This window comes from Macrobrachium nipponense, chromosome 17, assembly GCF_015104395.2.
Source record: "Macrobrachium nipponense isolate FS-2020 chromosome 17, ASM1510439v2, whole genome shotgun sequence".
Taxonomy (NCBI): Eukaryota; Metazoa; Arthropoda; class Malacostraca; order Decapoda; family Palaemonidae; genus Macrobrachium; species Macrobrachium nipponense.
Genome location: NC_087210.1, coordinates 57,446,339 through 57,470,797, shown reverse-complemented (window position 1 = coordinate 57,470,797; position 24,459 = coordinate 57,446,339). Strand labels below are relative to the sequence as shown.

The window sequence follows — 24,459 nt, the reverse complement described above, 5'->3', positions numbered from 1 at the left end:
GCTGTGTTTATTCAATTAAGTATCCCAAAGAAATTTCTGAGTATGGATCAGTGATGAAAATATACAAAGGTGGTTAAGGTTTTATCTCTCTCCTCGTCCCTCTCTTGGGTGCTTGATATAGTGCTTTATCACTAACCAGATCTGGGAGCGTTTATTATCATCATGGTCAGAATACAAATGACCCCCCACTTCTCATATGTTGAGACACCAAAAAACGAGCCAGCACTTTAGAACGATCGGAGAGATACATTTTATTTTTCATTTTTTCTCTTCTGAACAAATTCATATTGCAGTAAAGCGTTATCAACTATTCATATACAAAAATATATCATGAGTATTGCTATGCACTTTATGAGGCATACAACGCAATATTTTTTCGAGGTGAATGTAAACTGATTGGGGTACAGCTTAAAAAGATTAACTGAAGGCCTGGATTTACTTGACGTATATCGTATTTTTCAGTGTAGCCAGGTAAGAATGGTCATTATGATGAGGAGGATATTGATCTGGGAAGATTTAACAATGCTCATTCTGGAGGTTGAGTATGAAAATGACTAATAACTTCGTTGTGCGCGAAAGAAATCGACGCTGATACTGTAAATGTTTTCCAGAACTGGGCCCTTTAATCATTTCTTTTGCGGTCTTCAGGTGTGGAAGTAGAATTCTCAGCAGCCATTGAGTGCCGTCTTCTTAATGCTTGTGATTGAATATTTATTGTTTTCTGTCTCCCAGAGGAACAGACTCGCTTTGATGATATCAAGTTCTTCACTTAAATGTAGATCACCATTCCATGGATCAGAGGATAAAGTAAAGCACTAGAGATTTTTGTGGTGGAGGCAAGCAAGACCCTGCCGTGATGGTAGGCTGAAACTCGCAAGACCCTGCGTGTCTCTTGGCCCTTATGGGAGCGAGTGGTGCATATTCAGTTGGCTGCTTAGAACAACGCGGGATAGATTATCAGATGTAAAGGCTATGACTTGACTATTCGGCGAAGCAGAAGGATATTGAGGTAGGCAGAACTGAAGTAATGCATTCAAAATGTTAAATTTTGATGTCATTCTAATTCTTTTTCTTTTAGAAACAGGCAGCTGTCTTATTCTGTCTCTACTCTATCGGCAGTAGGCCACCTTTTATCCTTTTGTGTATATTCCTTGACAAAATATGTAAGAAAATTCTTTTCAACTCGTGTAGCCCACGATTATGGAATAAATTGATTATGCATCTCCTGGATTTGTCCGCAATCCAGGGGACTAAACGAAGATCTAGTAACGTCAAAGGGAGTCATTTTTCTTTGGAGATTATGTAACTTTCCCCACCTATTACAGCCAAGAAGGATCATTCGTATTCATAGCAACCGTAAACTTCGAAAAATATATGGGGTCGCTGTCACGGCACAAGAAAAAAAACACACTCGCGCGCATTTCGTTTTAGGACTTTTGATCAAAATTGCCGTCACCATGTTAAGCCCAGTACTTGTAGCATGAGACCTTTTCCATATGAGACAATTTCATTTTATAGAGGAAATGTTTCTCATCTCAAACTTACTGCGCGTAATGATGATACGTAAAGTATGCGAGTTTACAAAAGGGCGTGGCGGGGTGGGTACCTATGGTCCATCTATAATGGAAGAGATGTGGTTGCAGAGTGAAATGATAGATTATTTATTAAGATATGTATATTTCGTGGTAACCTTCAGCTAAATCCTTAAATGAGAGAGATCGAAATAGCGAATTTTGCACAATTTCCCGTTTTAAAAACAAGACAAAGAAGATTACGGAAACAAGTCTGAAAACTTGGACGTTCTCTCTCTCTCTCTCTCTCTCTCTCTCTCTCTCTCTCTCTCTCTCCACTGCATTACCGGTGGACTCTCCCATACTGATGAATCATAGAAACATAAGAGGCAAAAAGTTGCAGATTTTACAGTCATATTGCTCTTATCTGATTCAGTGGTGAGAGAACGTTTCATTAAATGAAGAAATATCACTTGAACCATGTACGCAATGGTCAAACTGAGTAGAGAACGATAATAGTAAGTGGGATGTTTATTTATTTTTGCGTTCCACGATTTTTCGTCGTATTATTATTATTGGAGAAACAAATCCACAGTTATGTAAATGTACATATATATTTGAATTTAAAACTTTAAAGATAGCTTTCGGGAATCTGTTCGGTTCCCCTTATCATAGATTGATAAGGGGAACCGAACAGATTCCCTAAAGCTATCTTTAGAGTTTTAAATTTAAATATATGTTCATTTACATAACTATGGATTTGTTTCTCAATTTGAAGATTCTTGCTACTATGAGGATTTTTTAATTTATTATTATTATTATTATTATTATTATTATTATTATTATTATTATTATTATTATTATTATTATTATTATTATTAAGTCTGAAGGAAAATATTCCTATATATGATCTAGAAACCTGTAAGTAAGATATTCCAGGGAATAGGAATATGCTCAAAACGTAAGTGATCCATTCGCCTGTCCTGTAAATTTTTAAGTTAATCGGCTTCGGAGGTTAGTGTTACATCCCAGCCGTTGATTAAACACCGCATCTGGTCTGTCAGGCAAATGTAAAGGCCGCTTATAAATCCTTAGTCTTATTCTCAAGGTTATCCCGGTTTTGGTCAAGTCTGATTAAAAGAGACCACACAGAACGGGGCTATCAAATAGTCCGTGGAAACACTGGCTTGGGCTTCGGTGAGGTGCAGTCCTTCAAGACTATAGTAGTGGACCTCCATGAATCAGACTATAACAGGTCCCAAGCTTATCAGACTTTCAACTTGGGAGTTTTCGTCTTTGGAACTCAATTAATAGATTTTTTCACTCATAAATATAATTCATAGTTGAGTGTTCATGGATTTATATTGTCTTTTATTTTATTAGTGTTGTAATATATATATTATTATATATATATATATATATATATATATGTATGTGCGTGTGTACATATAATATATATATATATATATATATATATATATATATATCATAATGTATGTATATGTATGTATTTTTTTGTTCTTAATTACGATTTTAAAGTTATGTTATCGTCAGTTCACCTTAGTAATATTACTTATATTCCTTCCTTAATTTTTCATTAATCCCATCCTTTTTCCACGCAGTTGGTACAAACGTTGCTTCATTTTCCTTATAATTTTGACTTAGTTTAGTATACGTATATACTATATTAATTTTACACACACACACACACACACACACACACACATATATATATATATATATATATATATATATATATATATATATATATATATATATATATATATATATATATATAATATTACAAGAGACGGAGTTTGTACTAGCACAACGATTGAATTATACTTCCAACAGAAGCAAAACGTGCCCAAGGGTTGCTGAAAGATTGGCTGTGGTAACGAAGTTACAAACATTTTGCGACAAATCCTGTATCTTTGGTCCTTGTGTTTTGGAACCTCACTGAGAAGGTTCATCTACGCAGAGAAAGGCTATTTTTTTTGTTTTTGTTTTTATGACTAGCTATAGGAACATTGCGCATGTACAAATGAAATCTAAAACGCATATAGTGCCATTTGTGTCATACAGTTCTTTGGGGGTTTAGTTTCTGCAGTGAGTCATCTTTTGTTGGCATAAAGTTGTGTAGCGCTGCCCACCCAAGAGATGTCCTGGGTATTCAAGTCCCCAAAGTGATGATGATTTTGAAGGTAGGTGTCTGCTGTGGAGAGGGTTAGCTGGGTACTTGCATAGCAGGTATTGTCGCTAACTGCTGTTTCTGTAGAGAGCGTTAGTAACATGGTGTTGTTTATATCTTCCTTCAACGAGGGCAGTTATTCCCTTCATTTGTCCGTCTGTCCGTTAGCGTGTCTGTCACACCTCCCTTGTCATCAGAACTCCTCCTGTCCAGTTAAATGAATCTCGATCAAGCTTGCTACAAAAGCCTACTATTGTGCTTAAATGGGCATAAAGGGAGTGCGTCCGTTAGTGCGTTTCACGTTCACTCTTTCATTGTAAGTGCCTCATTCTAAGTGCCACATTTTTGAAGATATTAAACTCGGGGGTAGATCAACTTTCATAGATTAGCATTAGTCTCGGTTGTCCAAGTGTGTATGTGTTGGTGTCTTAACACCAAGTGTAGCAATTTTAACCTTTGCCATAACTAGACTTTGAGATCGGTTTCGTGCATGGCATGCTTATTCTGCAATTGGTTTCCTTGCTGATAATATTAAAGTTCATGAGTGTAACTTTGGTCATGACTAACCGTAAAAATACCTGCCATCAGTGCATTATAACCCATCATACTGCAGGAACTTAATCTAGCGTATTTCCATTTGCTTTTCATGATTTTAAGAGAGTAGTTAGCCAAGGGGTAGTAGGTGACATCCATTAGTAATAAAATCTTACATTTTCAGTGTAACGCTGACATTTTTACATTCTCATTTGCTGTTATCAAATGCGTAAGGCAGACTGACGTTTTCAAAATTTTCATTTACGGTGCTTTTGTCTCTGACATCTGGAAGAGAAATGATATCGCCACGCAATAATCCTTGCGAATTTTTTTTTTAACTCCATAATTATCACTAACTTCCACCGCACTGTTCTCATTTATGTGTTGACGTGACAGTAAGAAAAACCTTTATCTTGAGATAAGTCCAACAAAACTCCTGTTCCACTTCCAGTAAACCCAAACAATTGAAGGGAAACTACACCGCTCCATTGTTAGTGCGGATAGCCGGTTATTTGATCCTTTTTTTATAACCTATTTATTTTCGAGTTTATTTTCTCGAATTGCTTTGATCCATACTGTAATTGGGAGAATAAAGAGTAAGAACCTTTTGAATGTAAGTAAAATTCTTATTTGAAACATACTCCGGCTGTTCCAGTCTGTCACATATATAGTAGTTATGTAATCTAAAACAGGTTGTGACTTCCTACTATTACATTACATCTATCTGTCTAACGTTCGAATGGAGCCAATATAGAGTTACCGAAGCAAATCACGAAATGTCATATGTAACAGCAGATGACAGGACTGATATGGGGTTTGAGGTTTGCCGAGGTATTGGAATTCAAAATTGATATTCCCTGTCTTATATGACAAGGGAGTTTTTTTTTTTTCCCAAGATTCATTTGTAGTTACTTTTGAGTGAAGCAGAACTGAGAACATGAATTTATTTATTTACTTATTAATTTTTATTTTTGCTTTTATTTTTATTCTCAAAGAGTTGTCACTATACATTGGCTAAAACTTAAAAGCCTAGTTAAGTATTAGCACAACAGCAACAACACAGAAACTCTCTCTCTCTCTCTCTCTCTCTCTCTCTCTCTCTCTCTCTCTCTCTCTCTCTCTCTCTCTCTCTCTCTCTCTGCCTTTTTAAAGGTACAGGCCTAGTTGCCGTAGGAATTACACCTTCGTTTTGCTTGTGGGTGTCATAATTACTCCCTGACATCCATGTTCAAGAGAATCATATGCTGAAGAAGAGTCTTTCTCTAGAGGGTTGTTGATGTCAGTGTGCGCACCAGGTGTCTTGGAACCATAAGCTTTTTATCATGGTGGAGTCTAAAACCCTGCTCTCTCTCTCTCTCTCTCTCTCTCTCTCTCTCTCTCTCTCTCTGGTAGACATTAGAGGTGCCTCACACTGAGGGACCTGGGGCAACCCGAACAAGATGTAAGAGAGCCTCTCTCTCTCTCTCTCTCTCTCTCTCTCTCTCTCTCTCTCTCTCTCTCTCTGGTAGGCATTAGAGGTGCCTCACACTGAGGGACCTGGGGCAACCCGAACAAGATGGAAGAGAGCCTCTCTCTCTTCTCTCTCTCTCTCTCTGTTCTGGGATACGGCGGATGCAAACAGATTTGATTTAACACACATCATCAATTTCATTTAAAAGAATAGAAATATTGTTACTGGGTCTAACACGAACTAGTCAGAGTGAAAGAAGATTAATTTTGGTATATAACTATTATAATCATGTTGTTAGCAATGAAAATTTTTATAGTATAAAGAAATGAAATGGAAGCACCATGAAAGTGCCTTCTAGGTTTCAGCTCTAAGTATGGGAGAAACATGGCTTGCCGACTTTGTTTCAACCGATGTCCTCGTTACGACCCTTTTTGTATAGACCGTAACCTTGACCGTTCGTTGATGCAGTCAACCAACAACTTTTCCAAACACGAACTTTTTCACAGTTTATCAAAATATCTTAACACATTTGTCTTTCCAGGTCAAACATCTTGGATGCAGACCTAACTCTCTACCATTGTTTTGTTACATGTTATCAATACGATCTGTTTTTATTTTTGTTCACACAAATGTGTAGCCATTGATCACGAAAACATTCTTGTAAGGTTTAGGTATTGAACGATAGTTTTGAAATGGATTAATTTTCCGGTATTAAAGGGCATTTTTCCCGCGCTTAAGTCTTGTTAATAATTGCGGACCCATGACTTTGTACGAATATTTCATCTCTTCGATGGGTATTTTACTTGCATGTATTTCATCTCTTCGATGGGTATTTTACTTGCATGTATTTCATCTCTTCGATGGGTATTTTACTTGCATGATGCTACCCGAAATATCTCCTCGTGTACCCAGCTTCCGTCTTCATCATCTTCAGGCCATCACTCCAGGGTTTCCCTTTTAGAATAATACTGCCAAAATGGTGATCGTTGGAGAGTTATTAAAAATGGTGTAAAACTGCGATATTTGGAAATGGCCGATTTAATTACCCTTATTTGCCTTCATTATATTTTTGTAAACATTTTTTCACTTTTCATTTAATCGAATTTACTTGTCGAGACAAGTGAAACACAGGGTTCAGACGACAGCCACAATATGTGTCATCGCTAAGCCTTTGAAGTGTGAGTTGGTTTTCATATGCCACTGGTTGGAAGAGTCCTTGACATTTGACCTCTCTCTCTCTCTCTCTCTCTCTCTCTCTCTCTCTCTCTCTCTCTCTCTCTCTCTCTCTCGGCGGCAGTTCAAATAATCAAAGAATGCAGATATGTTTCCATAATATTTATTAATTGAATTTTCTTATTACAAAGTGAATACATACATATATATATATATATATATATATATATATATATATATATTTAGGTAACGACCGACAATATTAATAAAGTCCTTGTTTAGTCATTTACGGCCTCGGTATTTACTCTTTTGGCATCAGTATTTGGTAGATGGTATTATTATTTATTATAGTCACCCTGCCCTTGAACTGGACGAGGGCTGCCCGTGATAGGCCGTGGTAGGCAGTGTTATGCAATGGGCGATGCGTAGAAAACAAGGAAGAAGGAGAATCGTGATATGCCGGTGGCCATAAGGCTGTTTTTGTTTCGGCGTTTGTCGTGTAGTTTGGTTGTTAAGACTTGTTCCTTAATGAAGGGTACACGAGGTAGTAGTAACCACGTTTGGAAATTAAAAGGCTACCATTCTTACTGCCTTCTCTTAAGAAGAGAATATGTCGAAGTTTCTTTATTGTAATAATGTTATGCGTTGTTCCAGATTAGCCTTGTGAATTATTCACAGTATAGTATTTAAAAACTTAAAAACTAAATTTAGTAACTGATTTTTTTTGTTAAAAAACTGATTTTGTTAATGTCTATTATGATGATGTCTCACAAGAAAGCATTGGTTCTATCATGTTAGCAAATTAATGATGATTTTTACTGAAATAAAGTTAACCTTCTTTCCACGAAATCATTAACGTTCCTTTTGTTATTCCAACAGGTATGTCTGATTGATGAAGTGCTGGCTTTGCACAGGTAATCACCGGTGATGTGTGTGATGAAGATGACGAGCAGAGGGTAAGAACGCGACTTGTAATTTTCTAACTTTTGTGTGTGTATATATATATAATATATATATATATATATATATATATATAAATACATATATATATATATATATATATATATATATTAGTAATAACATAATGTATATAATATATATACATATGTATAATGTATATATAATATTTAGATAGATGTAAATTTATATATATATACATATAGCGTGTATATTTGTGTGTGTGTGTAGTTTAGGGAGCCTCTACATTAGGTTACACTAATATTCAAGCAAAGGATTCGATTGGATTACATTTTTCTGTGCACCGACGTATGACCTTGCCTGTGAAGTAATTTTCATGCATCTAGGTGTGAAAGAAGAAGACCTCTCCGGCTTTCAGGTAATGCTCAAACAATAGGGTGTTATTAAAAATTCGCTGATCATACGCGGTTTGTTGAAATAGTAGGAAGGAATATGAGGACAAATCTATTGATATTGGTGAAGGTAAGACTGTAAGAGTTATTAATTTGAGTAGTGATTACACATATGTTTCCGTAAGATATGCACCGTTTGATATGGATGATGATTTGGTTATCGGTGTCCTAAGTCGTTACGGGAAGGTGCACTCTGTCGACACAACAGATTTTCCCACGGAAGAGCAAAGGGACTGTTGAACGGTATCCGAACGGCAAGGATGGAGGTGGGGAAGGGAAAACATTCCTTCGTCGGTTAATATATGTGGACACACAGTAACTTTTATTTATCAAGGCCAACCTAAAACTTGCTATAAATGCGGAAGGACGACACATTTAGCTGTTAATTGTACAATGGAAAGCGAATCCAGGTTAAATGTTTTTAACATGGCCGATTTCCCGAATCTTCCTAAAATAAATGATGGTCCAGATACATTAGAATTGTTGAATGGAGGTGGAAATGAGACCGGTGTTATGTCGAAAGCATCGAATGGTGGTGCTGATGAAGAATCAAAGAACGATCAGGGAGTGGTGCACACTTGGAAATAAAGAGTTATACCTGAAGATAATCAGCTGGAGTTGAACTTATTCACAGTCGAACCAAGCCTAAATACTGGTGTGCAGGAAATTGGTGATGAGGTAAGAGGTGAGAATATCGATATTGATATTTTTAATACTGAAAATGATAGTAGGTCCCCTAGACTTCCGGACCCTTTGAGCATTCATTTTCGGGAAGGTTATAGTGGAGCAGGGGCAACCTGATGTTCCGCAGATGGAGGTGGATCATATGCATTTACGCAAGGAACAGATCAGTGATGATGAAGGATAAAGGAAATGACTGTTACGGTGTCAGTGCATAAGAATGATGAGCCCACAGATGTGATGATCTCTGAAATGATTCTGATATGGACTTGTGCAAGAATATAGTACTAGGTAATGAGGATGGATATGAAGAGCGAATCTTGGATACATCAACTGAAAGTCAGTGGAATATTAATATGGAAAGGGTTGGCAAGATGAAGCTTACGAGAGAAGTCTTATCACAAGAGAAGAGGAAAGAAACGAAGACACAAAGCAACGACAACGTACCGAAAAAGAAGAAGTTGTGATTTTTTCTTCTGTCCATGGCTTTACTAATTGCAACGTTAAATGTCAATGGCTTAAACGATGTAAATAAACAGATGAAGGTAGCATCACTCATGGCGCAGTATAAGATAGACATTTGTTGATACAGGAACATAACGTGAGAGACCTACGAGTCTTAAACTATTTAAGCAATTGTTGTAATATTATATTGAACTCGACGGTTTGTGTAAAAGGAGGGACTATGGTCTGTATTTCTAGAAAGAAGGAAATAGTGGTTTTGTCAACAGACAGAGATTGTAACGGGCGGATACTGGGGTATTAGGGTAAGATTTAATGGTTGCATTATCCCTATTGTAAATGTATATGCCCCTACAGGTTCAGGGAGGACTAGAGAGAGAGAGGAGTTTTTTGGGAATGACCTCACCTTTTTTCTGAGACACAACCTTGATTCCCTGGTATTAGGTGGTGATTTCAATTGTGTGACTTGTCTCAGGGACTGTAGCAATGATAATAGATATTTGGTGTCCAAAGCTCTTGGTACTCTGGTTCATAATTTAGCTTTAAAGGATAATTATCATTTTTTCTAGAGGTATCCCGGAATATACGTATGTTAAAGAAAATTATGGGTCTCGTATAGATAGAATCTACACCGTTAATTTGTTCGTCACATTACGAGGGCACAAAACAATCCCGATTAGTTTTTCAGATCACAATATGGTCCTCTTGAGTATAAAGGTTATTGACTTAAAAACATCAACAGATTATTGGAAATTAAATGTAAAAATTTTGGATTCTGATAATATAGAAGAGCAATTTCAGACTTGTGGAAACGGGTACAATCTTATAAATGTAAGTTTCCTGATATGTTGGAATGGTGGGATTGGGCAAAGTTACGATGTAAAGATTTTTTGTTAAGTTATCCAAGAAGATTTCACAGGAAAAATATGGTTTGTTGAACCTATTACATTGGAGGTTACAACAATTAAATGATGTTCATTATAGAACGGGGGATAAGTACGACATGATCCAAACACTGAAAAAGAGAATTTGTGACCTACAGAATGAGTTTTTGGAGGGTGTGAAGGTTAGGATAAAAACTGATGAGATGTTGAAAGGTGAAAGAGTTTCTTCCTATCTGCTTGGCAAAGAGAAAACTAAAAGAATAAATAATTGTTTTACTAAACTTAAAATAAAAGATGGCACGACTGTTGAGGGGACAAATGCGATTTCTGTGCGAATTAGGGAATATTTTGAGAACATGTTTCGTTTGGTTGAAGGTGACCGACAGTGTATGAGCTTTTTTCTCGATAAGTGTGGACCAGTGCTGAATAGTCAAAGCCTACAAGCTTTATCTACTGAGATTCAGTCAAAGGAGGTGTGGAATGCTATGGAAAAAATGTGTAATGGGAAAACTCCTGGGTACGATGGTCTCCCTATTGAATTTTACAAAAAAAAATTTGGAATATTATAAAACAGGATTTTATAACTGTATTAAATTATGTATGTGATGTAAAGCGAATGTCCAAGAGTCAGTATGTAGGTGTAATCAAACTACATGCAAAAAAAGGTGACCTTGCTCTAATAGAAAATTGGAGACCTATAACGTTGTTAAATACTGATTATAAGATTTTTGCCAAGGTCTTAAAAACAGTTTGAGTCTATATTAGACGACATAATTTCCCCTGAGCAATACTGTGCAGTCAAAGGGAGATCGATTGTTCAGTGAATAAACAGTACCATACGAGACATCATGTTTTATTCAAATGAAAATAAAGTAGATGCTGCCATCTTGAGTCTCGATTGGTCAAAAGCTTTTGATAGAGTGCATATTGGTTTTGTATATGAGGTGTTAGCAAAATTTGGTGTTCCGACAGAGTTTATTGATTTAATAAAAATATTATATTTACAAATGTGTAAGTCATGTAAGTATTAATGGCTGTCTAAGCAGTTTCCTTTCCTGTCAAGAGGTCGGTGAGGCAAGGCTGCCCTATGTCAATGTTGCTATTCTGTATTTTTCAGGAACCTTTCTATAGGGCAATTCAAGAAAGTAACGATATAATTGGTATTAGTCTTCCAAACCAGACAGTCGTGAAAGTACAAGGGTTTGCTGACGATTCTTACGTATTTGTGTCAACAACAAATTCGATAACAGCTTGTTCCAAGCTCATTCAGCACTTTGAAGTCGCGACAGGTGCTAGACTTAACAAAGAAAAAACTACAATGATGGTTTTGGGCAACTGGATTAACAGGCAGGATTGGCCTTTGGAGTGGATACGGGTTGTTAATAGTATGGTTATTTTTGGTATTATCTTTTGTAATAACTTTGATTTGCTGCACGAGGAAAACTGGTCTGTTATCGCGAATAAGGTTGAAACTGCCGTAAATATGTTGAGTATGAGGAAGTTGTCAATTTTCCAAAAGAGTGTAATTGTAAATTCTTTGATTTTATCAAAAGTATGGTATATGGCCCATACGTTACCCCCAGTAAAGAAATATATTTGCAAGATTAATACGTGTATCTTTCGGTACATTCTGGAAGGGGATGTACAATCCAATAAAAAGGGCTACGTTATGTTTACGTAGAAGTGAAGGGGTTTGGGAATATTTGATGTGTACTATAAAACTCAAGCTATCTTCAGCTGCACTGTATTAAAGGATGTGTTAAGTGGAACTGGTTTGAGTGTGTATTATTGTAACTTAGATTTAGTTATTTGTTGTCATTAAGAGATATAGTTGACGTATCTTATGTGACACCGTCGTTCTATTCGAGTGACATTGAGGTAATAAGGAAAATGCATAGGCTTAAAAACTTTCCGTATGTTACATGCAAGGCAGCTTATTATTATCTCAAATTGTCTTTAAAACCAAGCATTGAGAGTGATTACCCGCTACTAGATTGGGTGTTGATTTGGAAACGTATTAATGTTCCTTTTATTGGTACTTTGGAGAGGGAATTTATATACAAATATATTCACGGGATTTTGGCAACAAACCACAGACTGAAGATTTTAAACATTAAAAGCTCAGATTTATGTGATAACTGCAGTGAAACAGAATTTATATTGCATATTTTTTATTTTTGTAACCAAATTAAGCCAATTTTGTTGTATTTTCAAAAAGTGTTGGTTGAGATTTGTGATATGAGCCCGGATAACTTTATAAAGATTTTAATGTTTAATTTCCACTGCAAATTGAAACAAGATGATAATAGTGCGTTAGTTTTATTGACAGGTTACTTGTATGCAATGTGGGTGGGTAAAGTGAAAAAGATGTCGTTGTCTGATTTGAGAATGTATCTTAAGGGTAAACTTAATTATGATAGGTGGGTTTTGCGGAATACATATAAAAAGAACTTTGGTAAGGTTTTCTCAAGGAAATATATGGAATATGTTTTTTAGAAAAGGCTGCCTCAATTTTGTATGATGCTGTTCTTAACATTTACGGTCTGTTAGCTCGAATTCTGTCCAAGAAGGGTATATATTGTGTGTGTGTGTAGTTTAGGGAGCCTCTACATTAGGTTACACTAATATTGCAAGCAAAAATCAAAGTGAGTTGTACTCACCGTTGATGTGTGTTTGCTAATATATAATATATATGTATGTATGTATATATATATATATATATATCTATATATATATATATATAATATATATATATATATATACACATACATATATGTACATAGTTTCTTGAAAATATATATATATATATATATATATATATATATATATGTGTGTGTGTGTGTGTGTGTGTGTGTGTGTATACACATATACATATATACGTACGTCGTTTCTTGCACAAATAGACTCTAACGCATATATTATTTTTGGCGTTAACCTCTTTTCAGTTAAATTACACCAAATCAGGAATGAATGAGATTCATCACCTTAGCCAAGTAGCCACGATCAGTGGTCATTCATTCTTCCCTTGACCTTATCTTCAGCGTGTCAAGTTTTTTTTTTTTTTTCATCGATATTATCGCCTGCCATTCACTGTGGCTTTTATCATTTCTTCAGAACGACGTTTTAGGTAGATCTGGCTGAGAACTTTGTGTTTTAATTAAGCTGAAATTTATTCAGTGTAAACCAGTATTCACATAATTTTGAGTTTTGTCAGTAATAGTGAGGGAACTGGACTCTGATTACATAAGAAAAAGATTTTAGCTTTAAAGGTCACAAAGCTCACTGCTGAGATTACTGTTATGATATTAAAGAAAAAAGAATACGTCATAGCTTTCAAAGACTAAAGGTACATAATAGACTATGCTTAAGAAACAAGTAGTTAACAAGAAGTCAGAACTTTCATAGGTCATGGCTTTTTTTGTGCTTTTTTCAAATTTACTATTTATGCTGAGGTTTTTTTCTTTTTATTCTGGAAAAAGGAAGTTTTATCAAAATATTTGAGAAGACAGAATTATGTGGGAGATTAAGCAGGGGGAGGAAGTAGCAGGTAAAGTGGGACCAGGGTCATTTACTGAGAGAGAGAGAGAGAGAGAGAGAGAGAGAGAGAGAGGGTGGTTGCAGATGGTGTTGGGGGTAGGTGAGGATGGATGGTTAGGGCTCCTGGTGAACAAGGGTCTTCCAGCAGTCAGATGTCCAAATAACCTGAAATTAACGTCATATCATGAGAGATAGTCAAAGGAGGGAGAAGACTCTTAAAAGGCAATTTGGTATATAATTAGTGCGAAAAGAATGTCTTTAACTGTTGGGATCATCCTTAATAATGTAATTAGTATCGAATATTCTATCCTTCGCTAGTAGCTTGTCCGCAGATGTATGTATTTGTGTGTGAAGATGACTCTTGGTAAAATGAATTGCAAGTTTGCTGTGCGATATTCCTCTCTACTATTAGTGTCTTCTAAGTAAAGCATTCGGCCTTTAAAAGACTTTTTGGATTGACAATTAATACATTTTAATTCATAACGAACTTGTTAGTAGTGGTGTCACTTTGCATCCGGACCTCTCGCTTTTTCCACTCAACATCCATACTTCTGTGAAGGAGATTCGGTTCATATATATATATATATATATATATATATATATATATATATATATATATATATATATTATGTATTTGTATATATAACGTGTAATATATAATGTGTAATGTATAATATATAGATGTGGTATACTTACAGTGCTACATGGAGTTACATAAATTTTCAGTTCTTTTACTCACGCAAACTCAGAGCATATGTGATTATTTTTGTATTTATATTAATCTAAACATCTCCATGCTATGTACTGCATTACTGACACCCTGAAGTCTTCGGTGGTTGCGTTAGTACCTTGCTTCAGGGCATCATGTGCAAACTATTACGCTAGTAGTTATAGCTGGGTGACGAAATAATATGAAAGTTTAAAGTCAACACATGGCAGTTATTTTCAAATATTTTGTAAGAGAGGGCGATGTAACAATGTTTTTAATAATTTATGTATTCGCTTGGAATTTTTTGGAATAAACTTAGACTTTTTTTGTTTCATGATTTTGTCAATAAATGTGTAAACGAAAGTTAGATTTGCAGTTTAGTTTTGTCTTTGCGGCTAATCATAGAAGCTAAATTTTTGGTTTCCACTGATCTTAGAAACCCTTCCATTTTTAACTGTTGAACTTATGGGTGACCAAGTTTTTGATGCTTTTAGTAATCTCTGAAAAATATCTCATTTTGGTACCAGTTTTTTCTCACCCCCTTGAACTACATAAGGTGATTATAATATCAATTGCTCTTAACAGTAGTCTCATTTGCGGTGAATCAAACCTTAACAAAGTGCTGATGACAGAAAAGTATGTAATTAGATCTTTTTAATGGATTAATTAATGATGACGATTCGACTCCAGCGTACCAAGTAGTCTTAAAGATATATGAGAATGGTTGTGCAACTCGTTAAGGAGTCCTTGACAGATGACCAAGGAGCTGTTAATTACAATGTACGTTTATCAAGTAATTAACCATCGCGGATCACTTGTGTCGATTATAGCGATGAGGTCGACAATATTTTTGTTCCTTTTTCTGGTAGCTTAGCAAATTTACTTTTTGTAGTATTGTTTGATAATGTAGCGTGACCATTTTTTCTTTTGTTGTTTCGGTATTATATAAATGAAACCGTAGCGTGACATTTGCAATATAGCCTCACATTTATGAGTAATTCCTGCTCTTAAACTATCAGATTCCAAGTCTGTCAAGCAAATACTAGAATCAAGATTTCTTTTATATAGTATGTAAAGGAGAGGCCATTTATCGGGGGAGAATCGTGTTGTACTTACTCTAATGGCATTCACGGTTAGAGCCGCCGCTGTGCCCTCAGTGGAACTGTGTCGTAGTATGTTGGTATTAGATATAAAGTGCTTAACATTAGTATATGAAGTAGGCGGGGCGCTTTGTTTGCATGCCATGCACTTTAGCTGTTTTATAGCCGTCGTTCTGGATGGACCATTAAGTGTAAGATGATATTTACCAGCGCTAATATGATCCTTAAAAGGATGATAGGAATGGGGAGATCTCCGACAATGTTGCTATCTGATGGTGGACTCTCTTTAAGGCACTCGACGAATTCTATAGGCTCATAAGTCGAGCCCTTCTATCTCTCTCGGCCATCTTGACTTATTTCAGCGAGTCAGTTGGTTCTGCTCGTTATCTCCTTTTGTTGTTCATCTTCTGCGGATATTTGGCAAATGATGCGCAGGTGAAATGAGTGCTTTTTGTCTGTAGGAGAGCTTTTGGAGTTTATTGTTGTTTCTCAACTCTCGTTTGCATAATTTGCCGAAAGGTTTGTATGGACGTATATTTTATTATTTAGGAGACAGTTAGAAAAATAAAATATTTCCAGCGACCTGGAAAAACTAGTTTTTTATACTTGATATAAAACTACACTGAGACATTATCAAGCCGAGAAGACAGTATAGAGAGCTGAGGTTTCTGTATATAAGAACAAGACAAAGTTAAAGAGATTTAGATTAACTTTGTGCCTGTTCGACAGATGGAACGCCCTAGTGTTTTCCATGGAAAATATGAAAAGTTGAATCGAAAGCGGAAGTAAACGTAAAGCGGGTGCTGTCCTGCATAATACTGAAACTTATTTTAGATATTTGAGTTGGCGCAAGAAAAAGTGTATATACTCGAGTTATCTCTGAAAAGTTTGTATATGATGCTGGGAAGAAAGTTTAAGACTGGGGTTTTTGATAAAGTAATTGCTTGTGATTTAGTAAATAACAAAGAAGTATGGAACAAATAGCTTTTATTCAAGAACTTTTCGTATCTTCCTACGCATTGTTGTCATAATTACAGTGAAAATAATTATGTTGGTGTGAATGAATTGTTAATTTAATCAAGTCATGCATATGAACAGATCTTAACATCTTCGGTGCAAAGCCAGGTTATACAAAGGAGGAATAATAGTAATTGTATAAGTAATGGCAGCGCAAATAAACAAGTTGCTGGAACCAATGACGACGACAGTGATTGTAATAGCTGCAGCGGCATAAACCATGTTGATGTTGCTTCTGTGCTGCACATGCGAGAATCCGTATGTTTTGCGTTTAAAATATGTTGTCAAAGCGTTTTAGTGTGTAGTATGGTTAATATCCTAAAGAACCAATTTACTGAATTAAAATGTAAAAAAATTCAATCGCTTTACTCCTAACAACAAAATTAAATGTATGCTTATTATTACAAATAATAATTGGATAATTAACTCCTATTCATACAGACGCGACTTATAGCCCCAGGTTTTATTACCTGGATCGCAACAAGTAATAAAAAGCCTCCCTTCATGCTAGGTAGCCATTATTAATATTACGAAAGAGAGAGATCTAATCTTGACGTTGGCCCTTAGGCTTCAAGAGATGCCATTAGGGATAGTGTATGTGATGTTCCCAGCCGGATTGATATTATTCATGGGCTTAGCATTCAGCGTGAGTTAAACGTGGGGAATGTGATATAGCTTGAAAGGAAAAGGCAGAACAAAAATTAAGTGAGGGACGTGGTGAACTAAATATTCTTAAATCTTGTTTATGTATCTTATTCATATTTTTGAATCTCAATAATGCTAGATAGATTCTGAATATCCTAAACCTTGATATGAAATTTGTTTGTATATGTTTGTGTGTACGTAATACATACATGCAAGCATGAATAGAAGTTGATTATCTTAAACCTTGATATGAACGTTACAATATATTTATGTGAATGTTTTTCTACACACACACACGGTGTAGGGATGTGACGACCCCATCTAAAACCTTTGGGAGGGCCACCATGGAAGAGTGGTGAATCCCTTAGTTCAGGCTTGTAGATTGCTCCCTTTCTACCGCCCACCAGTCCACCCTGCCGTCAGTGGGTGCCAGCATTTATTGGTAGCAACCCCACCAGTATGTTTTGCTGAGAAACGTAGACTGCACCTTACTGGTATCAATCCCTCCCAAGAGGGAATAGGCACAGGGTAAAGTGTATGTGTTTCTATGTATGTGTATGCATATATATATATATATATATATATATATATATATATATATATTACACACAGCACATATACTGATGGACAATTAAGATTCGCCTTTTGTAATTTTCGTTTATGATTACACCTTCAAGGGCTCTAAATAGATAAAAACAACACATAATATAGCAAAACTCTCTTAAATAAATAGTTTTTTTTGTTTTAATAAAGATATATTAAAATTCATAGAGTAAGACGTTTGTATTGGACCAACCTTCCACCGTCCGATAGTAAAAGAAATAAGTGGAAGGAAACTAAAAAAAGAAAAAAAGAAAAGCACTTTCAAGACGAAGAAAAGGGGGATGTCTGTTGACTGCATGTTTATTTTATTATATATGTATGTATAATATTATATATATATATATATATATATATATATATATATATAAAATCTCCTGGTCTTTTTTCACCGGTTACCTATGCCCTTCTAATAACCACAGTACCCTCTTAACTTTTAGATGAAACAAATATGTATTTAATCAAAATCAACTCTTTCTATATTCGACAAGGTTTAATAATTTTCACAAAAACTAAAGGCCTGTACTGCCAAAGTACACCATTTCCTGTTTATTCCTACCTCATACAAATACCGGAGAACGTTGTCATCACTCCCTCGTCAGTAACAGTTTTGCATAATCCCTGAAAAGAGAGAATTGGAGCGATGAAATACATCCGTGATAAGTTAAGGATAGGGGTACAGTAATCAAAAGTTCCCGTAATACAGCTGTTCCAAATACAGTTGAAGTTTTGAGAAGTTAAGGAAGGCTTTTGCTAGTGCAAAAGGGCGCTTGCTTCTGCTCTAGCATTGTTGACATGAAAAATGGCTTCTGGTTAGCTGTGTTGACGTTAAGGTGTTGGTTTCGGTTGGGCGTTGGCTGGTTAGTGTCAGATCTAGTTACATTATCGTTAACTTTATCGCTCCAGTGTCTTCTTTTGACTAGGTAGTCGGCCATAAAGACTTTATTCACTCCTCTATGGTACTACGAGTCGTCTTCATTAACCACGGTTAGTGTTACCTGTAGGAAATAACTCTTAAGTGGTAATTGATGAGGTTTTAGTTTTTGCAGAATCTTTTACTATTACGTTCAACGTATTTTGGTAGCATGGTTAGCAGTAGAAGTTATTCGAGCGCTAAGTGTATTATCGATCCGTATGTCTTATTTGAATATTGAAAAGTTTTCCTCTCACAAGTTATCTGAACCCAAGGGGGATATTTTTTGAAGAGGAAGGTTTGTGGTCCGTATTATCCACACGCTCTCTCTCTTCAGTCTTTGGCTCATTTCTTAGCGCTAGCGGCCTTTTTTAACGTCCGCGGGTGTTTTAGAATGTGGTTATTTGTACAGTGCCTTCAAAACGTTTCACTTGTTAAATTGTAGTTGGTTTTTAAAAAAAGGACTCTTCTCTCTCTCTCTCTCTCTTAGGCGATATGTTATGGACAGAACTTCTTAGTAAGAGAACACAACTGGAGAATTAACGAAAACAAGAAAACAGGACCATAAACATGATCAGAAGTTTAATGCTAAAGTATAATTCACATGAACCAAAGGGTCGTTTAGCTTTTTTTTCCATCATTCATATGCTATAATGAGGCCGTTTGTTGGGACGTAAAATACGCCAGACCGTTAATTAAGATCTGCTTAATTGGGCAAGGCTTCGGGGATTTCGTGATTACCGTCTGTTCAGGCGTCAAAGGCCTCGTATCCATGAAACCTTCAGGCCAGAATTACTCTTTCTCTCTCTTTCTGTCGTGACCTACCACTCTTGTTGGGGTCTGTGTCGCCCACTTTGCCCTTCGTTTATTTTATCTCTTTGAATTCCTATAGGACTAGAATTTACATTTAGTTACTCTTGAAATAGATTTTAGGGATATTTCATTCCGTGATCATTTCACATTTTATCTCTTATAGAATCTGAAACTAGACATAATTCGGTTATGTTTTTTTATACACAATATCACTTAGTACCTTCAATTATAACCGACTTGAAAAAGTGTACGTGCAAAGATTTATGGTTTTCCAATTCTCAATGAGTCCTGGTATTTTCTGCTCTGATATTATTTGGAATTGCCTAAATCTTTTCATGCACTTACCATTGTTTGCCCTCTATTTATAAACATTGTTTACACTCTATTTATACTGTGGTTTGCTTCATTGATTCAAGAAAAATTAGGTTCCTCTGGCTAGACTTGAGATATTGCTGAGAGCGCAAAGGTTGAAATCCTTTTAGTATTGTTGAAACTAGACAGTTCTCTTTGTTAGTATGCATGCCAGTGCTGTGCTTTAACTGACGATGATGATATGACTTACGCGGCAGTTCACAGAACACGTGACTGTCCTTTTGGTAAATTTATATTATCTTGTAATATATTTGCCTGCACGTATTGCAATCTAAATTGTCTGGTGCCTAAAAGATAATGTCATGTACATGAAGCCATATTGCTCGATTCTTCAAGAGCCATGTTACATTACCGTTGTAGAGAGTATCATGCGGTATTTTGACTATATCTGCGAGTCTTAAAGAGTAGCCAGGAATTTTTTTATTTTTATGACACTGAGAATGTGCACTTCAGGGTTTTGATTAGGCTTTGTCGCTATTATCCTACATTTACAAATGGCGGAAAGTCTCTGTCCCACAACCATCATGTAGAAGGTGCTATAGTAGATTCACATCAACCGTGCATTTGATATCTAGGCCAGTCCCTTACGACGCTCCTAATTGGGTGTTGATAAGCCAGTCACATGGCTGGAAACTCTCTCTCGAGAGAGAGTTCACATAGGCAGGATGTATGTTCCACCTCTCCTGAAAGACGTAATCCCTCAGGAGAGGTGGAACATAGATCCTACCCATGTGAACTCTCGAGAGAGACTGAGAGTTTCCAGCCCTGTGATTGGTTTATCAACCGCCAATCAGGAGTGTCGTAAGGGACTGGCCTAGACACCAAATGCACGGTTGATGTGAATCTACTATAGTATATTGATAACCAAAGGCTCTGGACATTTTTTTCTTATTTTGATAGTTCATTAAAAATTCGGAAGGCGAAAGGTCTTTTTGCGTCTCGTATAGCTGTTTGTTAATAGAAAGATCACAGCCTGTTGTCTTTTATGCCATTCATCCTCAGCACCCTCTATAGTTTCTTTTAACTCTGTTAGAAACTTTCTCTGAAGTCTTGGTGCTCTGCTTGCTTGCATCTTTTTCCCCTTTACTTTCAATCTTCAGGTATAATACTTAATCCATACACGCTCCTCGTTTTCTAAACCACCAGTGTTCGTTGTCAATCCTTCTTTCGTGTCCTATTTTCTTAATCAGAATTTCACCATATACGCCATCTCGGACATTCTGAATAACATTGTTTCTATAATTGTCCAAGTTTCCTATGCCACCTTTACTCTTATAGAAGGGAAGAGTTATTCTCGCCATTTTTTCCTTCGCAACATTTCTTACAACCAGGCAACCTGGACACCATGATCGGCCGTCCAACCCAACTTTTACGACTAGCAGTGATTTTCCATTATTCAACCTCAGTTGCGTTACCTTACAACCTTGCCAGTCACTTCCACAAGCATTCCAGCTTACATTAAAGCCTGTACACTCTTGCGTCATTGAGATCCGCCTTTCTTTTATCTTTCGCATATCCGAAATACTGATTGACGCATGCGCTCCAAATAGCATCTCTTGCTCATATTCACTTTTTTATTCTTTACCAATCTTATTTTCCCATCTTACTACATTGTTTTATTCTTTCTTGTGATTTTACTTTACCCACTAGCACTCCCTGCTAAATTTATGACCTTATCCAGGCATTCAGAATACTCCTCATATACGTTCTTGACCCGAGTCTCTTTAATCCTAGCTACACACCCCCCCCCCCCCTCTTTTTTTTTTTTATCTAGTCTCTCCTTTTGTGGTCTCTTCACTTATTTCTTTATCAAGCATGCTTGCCTAAGTATGTGTACAACTACATTTTCTCAACAACCTCTTAAACTTAAATCTCCCTCTTAACTTTTTCCTCAACCAGATATTTGCATACACCTTTAACATCTCACTGTTACATCCATCAGCTCTATATTAATGTGTGTGTGTGTGTGTATATATATATATATATATATATATATACATTATACAGTACTTTAACATCTCACTGTTACATCCATCAGCTCTATATTAATGTTTGTGTGTGTATATATATATATATATATATATATATATATATAATATATATATATATATATATATATATATATCGTATATATCGCATAGTTTGAAGATTTGCTGAAAGTGAAAGCTATCAGAGGTCGGTCTGTAAGTTTGAGTATGCTAGTGGAAGTGGCTGTTCACCACACAAGGAGGAAAATTAACAGATTGAAGAATACACTGCTGTGATATTTTGGTGAAAGTGTACATATTCGAATTGCCGACTAGGGTGTGCCAGAGAAGCCAGCATGAGGAAAATACTCCATAGGATGAGTGAAAGGAACGATTGTTACTTTAGATATAGAAGGGTAAAGGTGATATAGGAGTTTGAGAATTGTAGGACACATCATTACCTATTTTACCTCGGAGAAGAGGTGTATGGTGGGATTTTGATTGAGGTAAAGTATTACTTGGGACAGATAATTTGATTGATTGAGAAAAGTGTGGATTCAGAGAAGTATTTTTATGAAAATGTTATGTGAAAAGTTTGAAAATAAATGGAAAGGGTTATACATAGCATAAATGGACATAAAAAAAAAACTCATAGTGGAATTTTTATGGGTATTTTAGAGGGTGTTAAGGATGTACAGAATGGAGAGTGAGTGGTTGAGAGCGAGGTAGATTATTATTGTGTAAGTGTGACTAGTTTGGTGTAAAATGGGTCTTGGACATGGATGTGTTATGCATCCATGACAGTTTAATATCTTTATGGATGGAATGGTGCAAGAAATCGGAGAAAGGAAAGCGTACGTAAGTGCAAAACTGTGGGATGAGAAAATGGCATAGGATTGGTGTGTAAAATGACTGCTGTCACAGATGATAGTGATACACTGTTGACTGAGATGAGTGTAGAGGAACTAGTGGAAATATTTGCAAGTTTATAAAAGGAGAACGTTTAGGTAAATGTGAGCTAAAGTAAGAAGTAGGGGTACGTGGAAACCAAGATGGGCCAGAGAAAATTAATGTAGATGTTGGAAAAATGGAATTATTTGATTCCAGTAAGTAAAATTGGGAGTACATACAACAGATGAAAGAACAGCTGAGTCAGAATAAGTGAAGCAAGGAAGGTGCTGGGTGAGTGTAAACATTTTTGGAAGAAACTTAGTTTTGATATGGAAACGAAGCGTGGAAGTTGAACGCAAATGGAAGGAGGGGTTGGAAATGTTTGGATGAATAGTTTATACTGAATATGTTGTGTCAGAAGAATTGTGATGGTGCGAAATATGTAGATAAGTGAGAGAAAGGGCAACAAGTTGACGGATTCATTAGAGCAGTGGTTCTTAACCTTGGGGCGCGCCCCGCTAAGGGGGCGTCAGCATCCAGGGGAGCCCCGAGCCGTAGGGAAAAATGAAAAAAATTCTCTAATTATATTCGTTATTCTCTTAACAAGAGTGAGGAACTAATATTCAGAAGTTTATGAACAAATGCTAAAGTATCGTCTTATAACGTACTTTTCTAGAGTCTGATATTCTAGTTAGGCTCGTTGGGCTGACCAGATTTTGTAATTATTGACATCCTTCGCAATCCCTCGAAACTCCTTCTCTTTCTCATTTTTTATTTTTTTTTATTTTCCTCTTAATCTGGGAGGGAATTTTACTCATAGTTGCAAGGGGTCCTTGAAAGAAAGGACTAACTCTTAGAGGGGGCATGGTAATAAAAAGGTTAAGAACCACTGCATTAGAGTGGGTTAATTTGATGCGGTTGTTTCGGTTGTGGGAAAAATTTGGGACAGAGGCAAGGGTATTAGGAAGAATGAGTGAGAGAGACAGGGAAACCGCAGAATAATTTGTTTGGATTAGGCAGTAAAAAAAAATGGGCCGTGATGCATAGGAAACTTGAGAGTAGGTTTGAGTGTGTGTTTGTGTGTGTGTAAGGGTGTTCCACGCTCATCATTGTAGGTGTGTAGGTGTATGCAGTAGCTATGTTGCAGAAGCTTCTGCGCTGAGTATTGAGAACATGTTGCAAAAGAATTAATTCCATCTAGGTGTTGGACACGCCTTAATCGTCCAAACTGTGGAAGAAAAAATATATTATTGATCGTGCACATACGCACGTAATCCCTGCGACGTACTGCATATACAGTTAGTTCAATGAGAATCGCAAGAACGTCCGTAAAGGTAATGCATAGCTGGGGGCACGTCAGCACCCATTAGTAGAGAGGGGAAGAAGCAGTGATGCCGCTCACTGTTAGCAACCCACTCGTTCACCAATTGAATAGTGATGTAAATGACACTCGCTCATCAAACACTCCTTTAAAGGACAAGTTCATTTTTTATATTCTGTGCTTTTGTAGCCATATTCTTGTTTTATATAGGCCCTTTTGAAGCTGCATATCCCATTTTTTCGTGCTTGATATAACCATGTTGTGTATGTGAACCCTGTTATTTGCCTTACATAGACCGTATTTACTAGCTTTGTGCGT

The 24,459-nt window shown here is 36.3% G+C and overlaps 1 protein-coding gene across 9 annotated transcripts in view; it reads left to right on the top strand.

Moving 5' to 3' along the window:
- Nucleotides 1–24,459, top strand: part of LOC135196257 (tripartite motif-containing protein 3-like) — an 879,736-nt gene that overhangs the window by 791,859 nt on the left and 63,418 nt on the right. Inside the window, exon 1 of one of the 9 annotated variants that reach the window (XM_064222943.1) lies at nt 3,553–3,715. The exons of 7 other annotated variants lie outside the window; for them this stretch is intronic. In XM_064222943.1, coding sequence (XP_064079013.1) covers nt 3,701–3,715 — 15 coding nt within the window. In that variant the 5' untranslated portion in view covers nt 3,553–3,700. Of the gene's footprint in view, nt 1–3,552; nt 3,716–7,738; nt 7,816–24,459 lie in introns of those variants that run through there. One more of the 9 variants, XM_064222950.1, reaches the window with a different exon arrangement.